The sequence below is a fragment of the Rhodamnia argentea genome, chromosome 9, assembly GCF_020921035.1.
Source record: "Rhodamnia argentea isolate NSW1041297 chromosome 9, ASM2092103v1, whole genome shotgun sequence".
NCBI lineage: Eukaryota > Viridiplantae > Streptophyta > Magnoliopsida > Myrtales > Myrtaceae > Rhodamnia > Rhodamnia argentea.
Genome location: NC_063158.1, coordinates 7,163,133 through 7,176,478, shown reverse-complemented (window position 1 = coordinate 7,176,478; position 13,346 = coordinate 7,163,133). Strand labels below are relative to the sequence as shown.

The 13,346-nt window shown below is 39.4% G+C and overlaps 2 protein-coding genes across 2 annotated transcripts; both read left to right on the top strand.

Annotated features, from left to right (window-relative positions):
- Positions 1-3,362: 3,362 nt before the first annotated feature.
- Positions 3,363-3,987, top strand: LOC125316648 (cucurbitadienol 11-hydroxylase-like). The gene is made up of 2 exons (XM_048285500.1): positions 3,363-3,719; positions 3,829-3,987. Exons 1-2 carry the CDS (start codon positions 3,363-3,365, stop codon positions 3,985-3,987), a joined length of 516 nt encoding a protein of 171 aa, XP_048141457.1.
- On the top strand, positions 3,389-5,832 carry LOC115744346 (cytochrome P450 87A3-like). The gene is made up of 5 exons (XM_048285499.1): positions 3,389-3,978; positions 4,059-4,306; positions 4,397-4,486; positions 4,575-4,653; positions 5,570-5,832. The coding sequence occupies exons 2-5, from the start codon at positions 4,073-4,075 to the stop codon at positions 5,830-5,832; spliced, it is 666 nt and encodes a 221-aa protein (XP_048141456.1). The 5' UTR covers positions 3,389-3,978; positions 4,059-4,072.
- The last annotated feature ends 7,514 nt before the right edge of the window (positions 5,833-13,346 follow it).

The following is a 13,346-nucleotide window of genomic DNA, read 5'->3' as shown; positions in this document are numbered from 1 at the left end:
TTCCAAGTTTGTTTTGGTAAAAAAGGAGAGACGAAGAGGAAGAAATTGAATTGAGCGCCTCGATTATAATGCTTATAATCTTCAGGTCTACCTATGCCGTGGCCAGCAAAAATAAATAAATTGTATTATCTGTTAGTGTTTTAATGGGACCGGCATCCAATTTTGACGGTTGGATTTTAAAAAAAAAGGAAAAAAAATGTGACGACGAATTTGTTTTAAAAAAAAAGGTTGGTGCTAGCATAACGGCACCTTATAATAATAACAATTACATTGTACACGCAATAGAAAAAAAAAAAAAAAAGGTTCGTGCAATAACATATGTGAGCTAACTTCGCAAATTCTCAAAGTAGGCGTGAATCCATATCTACGTGAGATGATCAATTCCTTAAAAGAGGGAAAAGTGTCGGAAAAGTCTTAAACCTGTTGTATCCGTGCCAATTTAGCCATAAACATTTTAATGATGTCAATTTAGTCCTAAATCTTTTGATCTAGAGCCAATTCAGTCATTCCGACTAATTTTGGTTGGATATTATTGACTTGGAGCCTAATAGTCTACGTGGCATGACCGAAACTAACGTAGATATTTTATTAATAATATTTTAATTATTTTTGTTTGTTTTGTTTGTATTCCTTTTTTTTTTTTTTTCTGTCTTTCTTTCACTTTTTCCTCTAATGGCCGGCGAGGGTTGGCCTCACCGGGGCGAGGGCGAATGCCAGCGAGGCAAGCTATCTCTTGGGCGAGGTCGGCTTGGCCTGACGTCGCCCTAGCCCAAGTGAAAGACTTTTCTAATACTTTTCCCCTTAGAAGGAATATTTAATGAATGCATGTGCAACACATAAATGTATTATTTAGGGATTCGTTTTTTTTTTCCGAATATTTAGGGACTAATTACTTACGGATTAGTTGACATAAATCTCCCATTGCACATGCACATGCCACTAGGGGTGTCAATGGGCCGGGTCGGGCCGGATTTCATAGAGGCCCGGCCCAGCCCGGCCGGAAACTTGATGGTACCAAGCTTGGCCCGGCCCGGGCCAGCCCGATACCCGAATTTTATATGTCCCATATTTTCGAGTCGGGTCGGGTTTGGTCGGGTCAATAGGTTCCCCTTTTTTAAAAAAAAAAATTCCAAAATTCCAAATATATCAAGAATTCAATATTTTCTAAATTTATATTGATCCGAGATTTGACAGAAGTTTAATATTTTCTTTTACAACTTCCAATCGGCATAAATGAAATGAGCAGTGAGACACATATAACTCTAACTCTAACATGACGTCCATGCATTGGTTGTAAGACAAACTCTTGGAGATGTCTCGGAGAAATATTTTCTCAATTTACTTTTTTCTTCCAAGTACAACTCATAACAGTCATGCCTCAATGTGTTACGTGTCGGGATTACAAACTTTGGCTGGAGTCTATCAAAAAATATTTGAAATCCCTTGTTTTCTACAAATTTGAATGGGCACTCAACAATAATAAACATAGTTGCTAGATCCCTTCGACTAACATCTTGGTCAAATTTCCAAGTTCTAGATGAACTAACAACCCCACCAAATTGACTCACGGCATTTCTTTGCCTCTTATCGACATTTGCATATGGGCATTCCTTACATCTTGACAAATGACGATGCATCGAATTGGTACCCCGATTACTAGCACAACCTATCTCAATCCCACAATACAAACATTCAGTTTTTTCTTTATCGGGAATATGTTTGAAGTGTTCCCACACTACCGAAGATCTCCTCTTTTTTTCTGTGGCACTCGAAGCACTTGTTTCAGCCATCTAACAAATTGAACATTCAACAATAATTACTAAAAGCTCTCAATTCACAAACAAATTTCTAAAGAAATTTAATTAAAGGTGAAAACTGCCAAAAAGATTTCTCCTACGGTTGTTGCACTAAATTAAGAAATACCAATTTGATCTTGTGAGCTGCAATCCTACAATAAGAGTGATTCATACTTCTATATTCTTTAAACAGTATATGCTACTCAAGGGCAACTCCAAAAGGTGATTCATACAAAACAAAAATGTAAAATTGGCTCATTTCATTGCAACAAACATCAGGTGGACCAACACCAAGTTAGGGGAGTCCACGGTCAAGGGCGAGTACATCAAAATTAGGGAGGAGATTGAACAGCAAAGTAGAATCTCAGCCTCTACGTCCTACCAGCACCGCATTCCTTGATGGTTATGGAAAAGGATCGGGAGGACAAATACAAGGCCCAAAATCAAAATTTTCTTGTGGGTTATTTGTCAAGCAATGGATCGTGTAGTCTAACTCAATTCCTAGCTCATGCAAGACAAAATCCACTTTTAGAGACTCATTTTCAAAAGCATCGTGGCGCTCTCACTTCAGCAACGAATTGGCGGGCAAGCTAGAGAGTTAGAGGAATCACTTACCTCAGAGTCGATGCGCAGCGCAAAGAAGCAGAATTGTCAATGAATAAGTCGCGGTCTCCCTGTTTCCACTTGGAATCACACGGCCCGAGAGCTTAAAAGAGGGGCGACCAGCGAGCTTGAGCTAGGAGGGATGCTGAGGAGGAGTCACCGTCGCCGTCGTGAGCGAGCTCAAGCAGCCAAGAGGAGGCGCAGCGTCGTGGGTTTGCTCGGGTGGAATCCATGAGGTGAAGGGGGATTCGCACGAGTGAGTGAGAGAGAGACGTCAAGAGGAGAGAAAGATATGTGGAAGAATAGGCAGGTTTGTAAGTTTCGGGCCTTCCTTTTTCTTTTTGGGCCGAGCCTCATGCGGAATAGTACCAAGACCCGGCCTGAAAATACTCCAAATTTTTGCTCCGGGCTGGGCCGGCTCGGGCATTTTTGACCCCCATGCATGCCACCATCCTTACTATTTAAATCATTAGGTCTTGTGAGCTTTTTCCGGGGGAGCACATGATTGCTTCAGGCGCAAATATATTGTAACACACAACATGAGCAGCGCATTTACATCACAAATCTCCGAACCAGGAGAGATATTTGTATCTGGGAGAGAGAGAACAACTTGTATTTTTCTTCACTTCACGCTCTACTCTCCGTCTCCATTACCGCTGGTCTTCTTAGAGAAACAGGCGATGTGGATGATCGGAATGTGTCTGTCCGGATCGATTGTCGCATGGCTCGCTCACTGGATTTACAGGTGGAAGAACCCTAGGTGCAACGGCTCTCTTCCTCCCAGTTCTTTGGGGCTCCCCCTCATCGGCGAGACCCTTCAGTTGATGGTTCCTAGTTACTCTCTGGACCTCATTCCCTTCCTCAAGCAGAGAATCCAAAGGTACTCACACCATCTCACTGCCCATTTCACAATAAGAAAACTGCTGACTTGGTTTTTCCGAAAATTCTCGACCATACCTAGAAATGCCCCACTTGTTTGTTCTTTCAACGCAGTACGGGAAGACATTCTGGACGAGTGTGGCCGGTCGTGCCATAGTAGTGTCGGCCGATCTGGAATTCCGCCGTTTCTTCCTCCAGCAAGACGGGAAGCTGTTTGACTTATGGACTCTCGACTCATTTGCAAAGCTTTTCGCACAAGAGAGCGAGGCCCGCTCCAACATCCCGAACGTCCACAAGTACATCCGAAGCACGGTTCTAAAATACATGGGGATGGAGGTCCTCAGGGAGAAGTTGATTCCCTTGATGGAAGAAGCATCTCGAGTGGCGATAAAGAGTTGGTTAGGCCAAGAATCCGTCGATGTAAACTATGCCACCGGAGCTGTAAAGACCAAATCTTTGGATCGGAACACTTTGGAATTGTCATTTCCTTTTCTCTAACTAGGGTGATGTGACATATTTAACACCCATTTGCTTCTGATGTTCTTCCTAGATGGCAATTGAGTTCCTCGCAAGGCAAGTGTTGAGCTATGATCTTACACAGTCATCGGAGAAGTTGGGCGATTTGTTTCTCTCGTTTATTCAAGGTCTCATGTCGTTTCCTTTGAACATACCTGGCACGACATTCTACAGATGCATGAAGGTGAAGTGAACAAGTTTCTTTACCAGAACTTGAATTTTTAGTATACGAAAAAGATTAGTACCGAATTTGGATCTGTGCAGAACCGTAGAAGGCGATGTTGGTCCTCCAGAAGATGGTAAAAGATCGGGTCTCTTCGCTGGAGACACCTTACAACGACTTCCTTTCTCGCATCACGGCAGATATTGGCAAAGAGGAATTCTTAACGGAGGATTCCGCGGTTCTTCTTATATTTGCACTTCTTTTTGTCGGCTCCAAGCCTATTCCGGCGACATTGACATTAGCTATAATGTTCCTGGAAGAGAATCCTAAAGCATTGCAAGAACTCACTGTATGCTTTTCCAACTGCACATTAAATCATGTCTAACGGAAACCCTTTCATTATATTTTTAGTGGGTTTTCACCATATTTTTTTTCCCAGGACGAGCATGAGGCCGTACTAAGGCGAAGAGAATCGTCGGACTCCTCCATCACTTGGGAAGAATACAAATCGATGCCTTTCACTCTTCATGTATGAAATCTAGCCAAAGGGACTAACTCTTTAGCACAATCAGCATATATACTAAAATCTTTTCCAACGTTGGTGTTCGAAAAGCCAGGTAATACATGAAACTCTGAGGTTGCGTAACACCGCACCTGGATTGTTGAGGAGGACGAAAGAGGATGTGAAATGGAACAGTAGGTCACTTTCATAACAGTGGATTCATGTACTTTTTATTTGCATAGGGAAAAATTGTTCGAAAAAGCCTAAATCTAAGATGTCAATTCAATCTCAAACTTTTCAATTGTTTTAATTTCGTCTTGACAATTTCGACGATTGACCAATTTAGTCATAAACATTTCAATTACGCCAGTTTAGTCCTAAGCTTTTGACCATTTGCCAATAGAGCCCTTCCGCCTAAAATTTCCAAATAATAGGTTTAGGACTAAATTAGCAAATCTTCAAAAGATTTAGGATTAAATTATCGCAAAAAAGATCTAGAACTACTTACACCTGCACCTGCTGCTGCTTTGACAACAATCCACCGTTGATGATGTCTACTGGTTGCTACAACTGGGCACTCACCATCCTGGAGGTCCTGCGACTTCTTGCTGCTGCTTCTTCATTCCATGTTAGACCGGGGTCCCCTACAGCTGCTACCGTCTATGCTGCTACTACCTGCGTTGGTCCTTCACCTTTTGCTGTGGCGTTTGCTGCCCCCTCGGGTGTTACTTTGTTACCTTTGGTTTTGGCTTGGCGCCGTTGTATTTTCCCTCCCTCTATTTCTCTGTTGCTACCGGGCTGTTTCCTGTACTTTCCGTTTCCGGTTGTATCTTGCGGCCGGTTCACCGTTGAACTCCCTATGCCACTTGTTGTGTCATACGGAGTTCATGGTTTTTTGTGACCGGTTCTCTTGTATCTAGCATTTTGGAAGATCAATACATACTTACCTTACCAAAAAAAAAAAAAAAAAGATCTAGAACTGAATTGGCCTTCGTACAATAGATTTAAGACTTTAATGAATAGTTATCCATTTGCATATAAAACATCGATAACTAGTTTCATTACCAAATCATATTTAAAACTTTGATGATGGTTTGGAATTCTTTGCAGGATACACGATTCCCGCGGGCTGGGGAGTTTTGATAGCCACTTCCGCTTTTCACTTGGATCCCGAGACCCACAAAGATCCTACTACGTTTAATCCCCGGCGCTGGAAGGTTGAATTTAAGAGGGGAATCCAAAAGTTTAGGCTAATTAACAAGATTAGAGGAGTTGTCAGCATGAACTTTTGTCCTCGCAAGCGGTTTTTGATAAAGTGTGATTGGATTGTTTACATTTCGAATTCCAGGACCGCGAATCGGATGCTATACTGAAGAATTTCATGCCGTTCGGGTCGGGAATGTGACAATGCGCCAGAGCAGAGTACACGAGAGTTTTCATGGCGACTTTCCTACACGTCTTGGTCATGAAATACAGGTACTCGTCTCCCTTTCTCGACCCCGACACCCAGGAAATGGATCATCGCGATCATGGTTTCGATGGAATGAAGCGACGTGGTACCTAACATCTTCTATCTGTTGGAATTTGATCAGATATATAACGGTCAAGAGAGGTGAAATTCACCGAAATCCGATTCTCAGCTTTGGGGAAGGCTTGCACATCAAGGTCATGGAAAAATAGAAATGAAAAGCTGCTTCCACCCTCTCGGGAGATCTCAACTTTCTTTGACATAATGAAATGGTTTTTCGATGTTCTCTCTCGGCACATTTCACTATTTATAAAGAAACATTTCGCGAGACCTGTCGATTCAGTTTTTTTTTTTTTCCCTTGCTGTAGTATCAACAATAATGATGCCGAATATTATTCGCTTCACAATGGGCTCAAAGTTTCTAGAACATTTATGACATTGATAGCGGGCCTAAAGTGGGGGTCCAAACATAAAGAAACTAGTGGGCTAAACCTAATTATAATGTTTTACTTAACCTATAGCGCCCGCTTTGATGATATGCCAAAAGGTAATGGTATGTAAGGGCGTGAATGATAATAATTCTGTTTCTCGATTTTTTTATTTTTTGTTCTCGAGAACGGTTTGGAACAAAAATCCATTTGGTAAAATCATTCCCTTTTTTTATTATTTCGGGGATAATTATTTAACTAGAAATAGGTTTGGAATAGAAATGAGGAGTAAAAATTTTCTACTTTTTTATTTATGGAACATAAATAGAAATAAGAATTTTTCTCATCGCTCACTCCCTCTCTCGCGCATGAGTCTCCCTCTCTCTCACATCCCTATCGTCGACCTCCGTCCGCCGATCTCTAGCCACTAGTTGCCGCCCACCATCCGCCAGCCGCCGTAGAAATTTTATGTTGTTATCAAATGAAATTCTATTGCAGGAACAGAAATTTTGTGTCGTTATCAATTGTGTTTTTCTACTTAGAAAATCGTCCAGGGAATAGAACTAGAAAAATCTATTTTTGATGAAAAATAGCTCCGGGGAACAAAATAATTACCACCTGTGCCCTAAATAATCGGGAGTTATTACAAGTCGTCTTTGAATGTGCACTCGCAAGTCAAGAGGTGATTGAAGATTATTGCAAAGAAAGATGGGGGATACACAACGGATTGACTCATTAAAAATAAATAAGGGAAAACTACCAAATCAATCCCAACTTATTTGTATGGATATAAATTCAATTTTAAACCTTTAAATTTTGTCGATGCAGTTTCAACACATTCGTGTGTGATTCCAATATTATTTGTTGTTGTGGCCGCCTAGTCATCGCCAATCGTCTTACGTGACATGTCGGTGATCTAACATTAACAACTCACTCGAAAAACGACGTGGTTTTGCTAAGAATTGTGGTAAATGGCCTAAAAAGTGAATTTCAAGCATTCTAGTTATCTACTTGACCGTCTAGTCATTATCCGTCATTTAGTAGTGCCATCTCAACTTGAGAAAAAAAAAGTATAAATTAAGAGTTGTGGTAAATGAGCTGGATCCTTTTGCTCAGTTGGCACCACATTATGCCCATTCTTTTGTTATCCAATGCGAATTCGATGCCTCTCGACTTATTGTGATTGATTTTACTCTTATGTTCTGCCAAAAAGTGAAGCCAGCAGCACCACGTTATGGACTTATTCCAAGCTTGTTTTGGTAAAAAGAAGAGGCGAAAAGGAAGAAATTGAATTGAACACCTAGACTATAATGCTTAGTTGCTTATCATCTTCACGTCAGACCGGCATCCAACTTTGACGGTTGGATAAAAAAGAAAAAAAATACGACGACGAATTTGTTTAAAAAAGGTCGGTGCTAGTCGTTGACACTAAAAATTTGTTTCCAAGCAAACATGCTTCCAAATAAGTTTCCTTACGAACAAGTTTCGTAGAAGAAATTAATGGCTGATAGAGCACCGCTACTCTCACTGCAGGAATGGACCGTCATCTCATCACTAAGTTTATCTTAAAAATGCATCGTCTGCTTACGTGGAGAATCATTTTTCCTTCGTAACTTACCTAAAAGAAAGTTAGGACATGAAGGTGATAAAACTTATGTTTAAGCAGGAGAAGTTGGGATGAGTAAAGAAAATTACCGAACCATCATAGATTGTAAGAATTTAGTATGAGCTTACGCAGGTTACTGTCATTTGTGCAATATCACGAATCCTAGGACGTACAGAATTTACGACGCCCGAGAAATTACATCATGTAGAGAAAAGTTGCAGTTCATCCTGAAATTCTCTCATCCCACCTGCTGTGAATGATATCAACAATTGCAAATCACCTGGTCGTACTCAGTAATCACATTTTTATTGAAATCTAATCTATTTTCCCCTTCTTTTCACTAGTTACATAGAAGAATATCTCTTCCATGGGTCTAATTTCTTTATAAAAAAAAAAGGCAAAAAGAAAATCAATTTTAGGGTCACTTCCAATTCACCACCAATGTTTTTTTTTTTTTTACTTAAAAAGTTCACAAAGTTTTACTTTATCACAAATCTACCCGTGTCCAAATCTTGAGACTGATTATCAACATCTAGAGGCTGCGATTGTCCCAAATGCAAAAGGGTGTTGGTAAAGACACCGGTTTTGATGAAGAACTTCTAACTAGCCTTGATGTTTATAATATTGAAGAAACTTGTGGCAATTATTGGATGAAGAGGCCAATTTGAGGTTACAATGAAAGTTGATGATTTTTTTTTATTAAAAAATAAAAGTCCGAGGTAGAATTGTCACTTTTGTTGTGTCTAGCAATATCACCTATCGTGTGGCAAATAGGTGATTTTAATCAAATTTGTTTAGAAGTTGCGAAATTAAAAGAATCAAGTCAAATATTAAGTTTAAATTAGAATCTGAAGATCTGCAATTGATGAACATGAACACTAATGTGCAATATTCTATTAAATACAATAAAAAGAGTTTAGGGATAGAGAATATTGCGGTGGTTAGGCTTAGATCAAACATACGTCCACTCTCCCATGCTAATAGGCGATAGGTTAGATTCTAGTACATGAATCAATGGAGGTTTACAACAAGTGATGATACCCTTTTTGATAGATCACACTATCCTCTCTCAATCACTCTTACAAAGCCTCTCAAAGATCATAACTTTAAGCTCACAGAGACAAGTAGGTAGAATTTGAAGTTCTCTTGCACTTTGGGATTTATGATTCTGATGTCTCACACTCGTAACAGTACTAATGATATTCTTTTATACTCCTTCATCTCCAAACTAACCGTTGGACAGATCTCCGGAGAATCACTCTTCAATTTTTAATTGACGTCTCCAATCCTTAATTAAATGAAACTGTATCTTGAAGATTTAATAGCCGTTGAGTGATAAGAATCTGAATCCGGCTGATTCGATCACCAATACAACCAAGTCTTTAGTTTCCATAAGTAGATACATTCATTTATGGAAGTCAGCTTATCTCTAGAAAGGTAATATCCAACTTGAGATATACTACGATACGTTGTAGAATTCTCTTCCTAATCGAAGATCGCATACTTCTTTAAAAATAGATTCTCGGTGGGTCTTCAAATAAGAGCAGTTTATGAATATATCGCACTATTTGGATAAGTTGCGGTTTCTGAACATGTGCAGTTTCTAAACACTCAAAAAACGAAACCAATATTTAGAATCTAAGAAAATAGAACACTGAGTTGGAAGTTAACAGAGTCCTTGTTGATGCTTGCATATAAGTCCTTTTTGAAGGTCTAATTGAATTTACATAAGTGACACTTCACTTAATCTGGATAATATAATTCAATTCCTTCAAACACAAATATACACTACTTTTGCCTTAAGTCTGAACATCCAACTAAGGTCAATCTTCTCTTCTCATGTGTATCACTTGAGCTTCCATCTTTCGGTCTCTCCAAGTGGATTGGCAATAGTAGCTCTGCTTCGTTATTCACCTATCCAAGATCCTTCCAATCTTTACCGAACTTCCTGTATTAGGCTTGTTCACCTTCTATTCAAGTACCTCCAGCTTGTAAACACCTCTATACCCAATGCCTTGTTCACCATTGATGGATAACTCATAACCTTCAAACGTTCTGTTAATACACTATCTACATAATGGCCTGTGCGTCTTTCGCCTAGTTCTACTCAATCACTAAATATATTAGTGGCCTTTGATTATTTTGTCATCTTCAAAACACCATAAGGGATTTTCTCCAACAATTCTACCTAAAGTTTAGGATTCTCAAGGGAATTAAGCCCTCATCCATTAGAAAGCATCGAAAGTGACAATTACGTAATCATCGAAGAGCATATAAGATAACTATTCTCGGGAAATCACATCATAATCACGATCTCAAATTCTAAGCAAAACGAAGTTAGTAGTAGTGTATTAGAGGATGTGGGGGGCTCTGAATGATTGTACAACTTGTGTTACACATTTAGGAATAGATCACCATTTTGGGGCTGGTAGAAGAGGAGGAGGAGGAGGAGGAGAGGCCATGAACCACCCAAACGAAACATGTTCATCTCAATTGTCCACCTGTGCAAGATCTGGGCCTAATCCAATGGGCCTTATCCTATTGTATATCACATGAATTTATTCATCAACACCACTAAGAGAAGAGATTTTTTCAATTTATATGAACAAAGGGAAACGCGGATTATATGCTTCAAAAGCTTATTTTATATATATATATATATATATATATATATATATATATATATATTTATATATCCATATTACTTCTCACATCCCAAGCTGCTTGAGTGTGATAGATCATTTTGCAATATACAAAAACTTCGTACTTCCTACCAAAAAAATACTAAAGAAATACATAGTAGCCTATAATAGTAGGTAAGTAATCATTATGTTAGCTTGCTCTTACCAAACCCCATTTCTTTTATCTAAGTGTAAATTCGCTATGAAATCACGCAAGTCAAAAGATTATAATTGGTAGAAACTAGAAACCATGTGGGAGAACGAAGCATTGTTTAAGCCTCGATGACTTTTGGAATGTTTAAGGAACAAGAATCCAGTGAGTTCTGCCTAGAAACATATTTAAAAACGAACATCATGCAAAACCTAGAAGACGATTCCTCCAGAGAAAGTTAGCGTCCCTTAAATATGATGAGCTGTGAAAAAAAAAAAAATTTCCCCACTTATGGCCGAATTATTTTTAAATTGTTAGCAGCAATATCTTGTTATTGAAGATTAGTGCGTTTGATTATTGGCACTTCCACAGAGGCAGGAACCACTGCATAGATGCTAAATAAAAGAGATCATACTAAAATGGGTCAAGTACAGAACAGAGGACATGACTGAAAGAAGAACATGGAGAATCGAACTCGAGACCTTTTGACTCCGGCATCAATCTGTAATCCCACGGCTTGCAACAATATGGTTCAAGGCTTCATCAGAAGAAGTACTAAAATGGTGATTTTAAGGGTGGATTTTTTCATTCGTGCATCACCATGTCTCTCCACTTCAAGTGAGACATGGGCATTAACAAAGGCACCATCCATTGTCCTAGGCCTAACAAGCGGGGGCTCACACATGTGGCCCGCACAATGCGAGGAGCCATGAGCCTGCCATGCCAATTATCGGGAAAAGTACAAAAAAAGTTATAAATTTATTGCATTGATAACAATTCATTCTTAAATATTTTAATTAGACCAATTTAGTCCTAAAAATTTTCAAATTGATACTAATTTAATCCATCCGGAATTTAGGCCAAAAATCACTAACTTAGATGTCGTTTACGTGACACGGCCGGCGATGACATAGACATTTTTTAGATTTTTTTTAGTTTTTCCTCTCCTTTTTTCATTTTTGTGTTTCCCTTTTCTTTTTGCCAGTGGCCCGAGGTGAGGGTGAGCGCCAACAGGACCCCCTCGCGAAATTTGTGTTTCCCTTTTCCTAATTATCATATCAGCGCGCCTTCACTTCATCAAACCTCAGCTTTTTGCACCTCGGGCTGCTTCCACATTGCAATGACCACGTAAATACCATTTTAAATTCAAATGCAACCGATTACTATAGAGTACTTGAGCCTGTCATTGCAAACATCAAAGACGACCTTAAGCAAGTTCAATTCCATGGAGTCGTACCAAGATTGGATGAAGCACGATTGGATGAAGCACGACGGTGTAGAAACATATTCTCAAAGCATGTATATCACCACCAATAGAAATCCAAAAACTTTTTAGGTCGTCGCTAATCTGTGAAAATAAAGCACTGTTTCTCTCGAATTCCTATCCATCACTTCGATGAAAATCATCTGAAACATCAAATTTCCATCCTGAAGTTTTCCTTGATAATGAGACTAGGACGAACGAAGTTGCACCGACCAAAAGACGCCACCATTTGATAGAGCTCAACCAATGAAAAGAAAGAAATTAGCACAAAATTAGGTTCTTGATAAGACGCATCAACAGATTCCAACCTAAGTAAAGTCGTTGACATATGAGAAACGCGAAAGGGCGCGGTCGAGGCTGAGGAGGATGACCAAGAATGATTCCAAAACAATCACTATCCATCACATGGCAACCTCAGTTCGGTCGGCTAGATCAATTAAACTAAGTCCCTCTAATAAAATAATCCTCCCCCTAAGCCTCGCCCTCGATGCATTAACCTTTATATTTTTTCCCTAATTAATTAACTCGAGTTTGAAAGTTTCCGATTGGCGTTCATCGAGCGTGGCAATCTCGAAAACCCACTTCAACTCAAAAGCAGCTAGTGAGAAAGCGAGAACATGCAGCATCATTGTGTGCTAGATTCGAAGTCACGAGTGCTCTTCACATGAACAACTTGTGGTCCATGGCCTCTAGGATTTAGCTTTAGTGCTGTTTTTCTTTGTTTAATGGGAAAAACGATTAGAGGGTTTCACATTATTTTGTCAAGATGGTAATTGACCAAGACAAGGGTTTCCAACACTTTCCTCTAGGGTTTGGGTTATATGTGCCACATATCTTCCTTCTTCTCAAAGGAAGAAAGGGAAGACTATGTCTTTCTTGGGTTCCTGAATTTCTTCATATTCGGAAGATAAGAACTGAAATTTTTACAAGGGAACATCGTGAAGAATACGATGATGTTTAGAGGTCCATTGGTGAGCTGGAATTTGCTGAAACCCATAATATTTTTCTCGGATCGATGTTTGTGTAATTACAATGTCCTTAATATGCCGATGCTCATGCAGAGAAACCAATTTGACGAGGATGACCCATTTAATAGTGGTGGGGGATAAAGTATATTTTGTTGATCAGGTTCCTCAAGATACTATGAACTCTTCACTCTAGCTACGAGCCATCTGAAGTACATGGCTGAATCCGCCATGGTTGTGTTTTATACTTACCTCGCTATGTCAAGACTGAAAAAAGTTATGAAGCTTGAAAAAATTTCCAAGATTGTGATGAAGAACAAATAT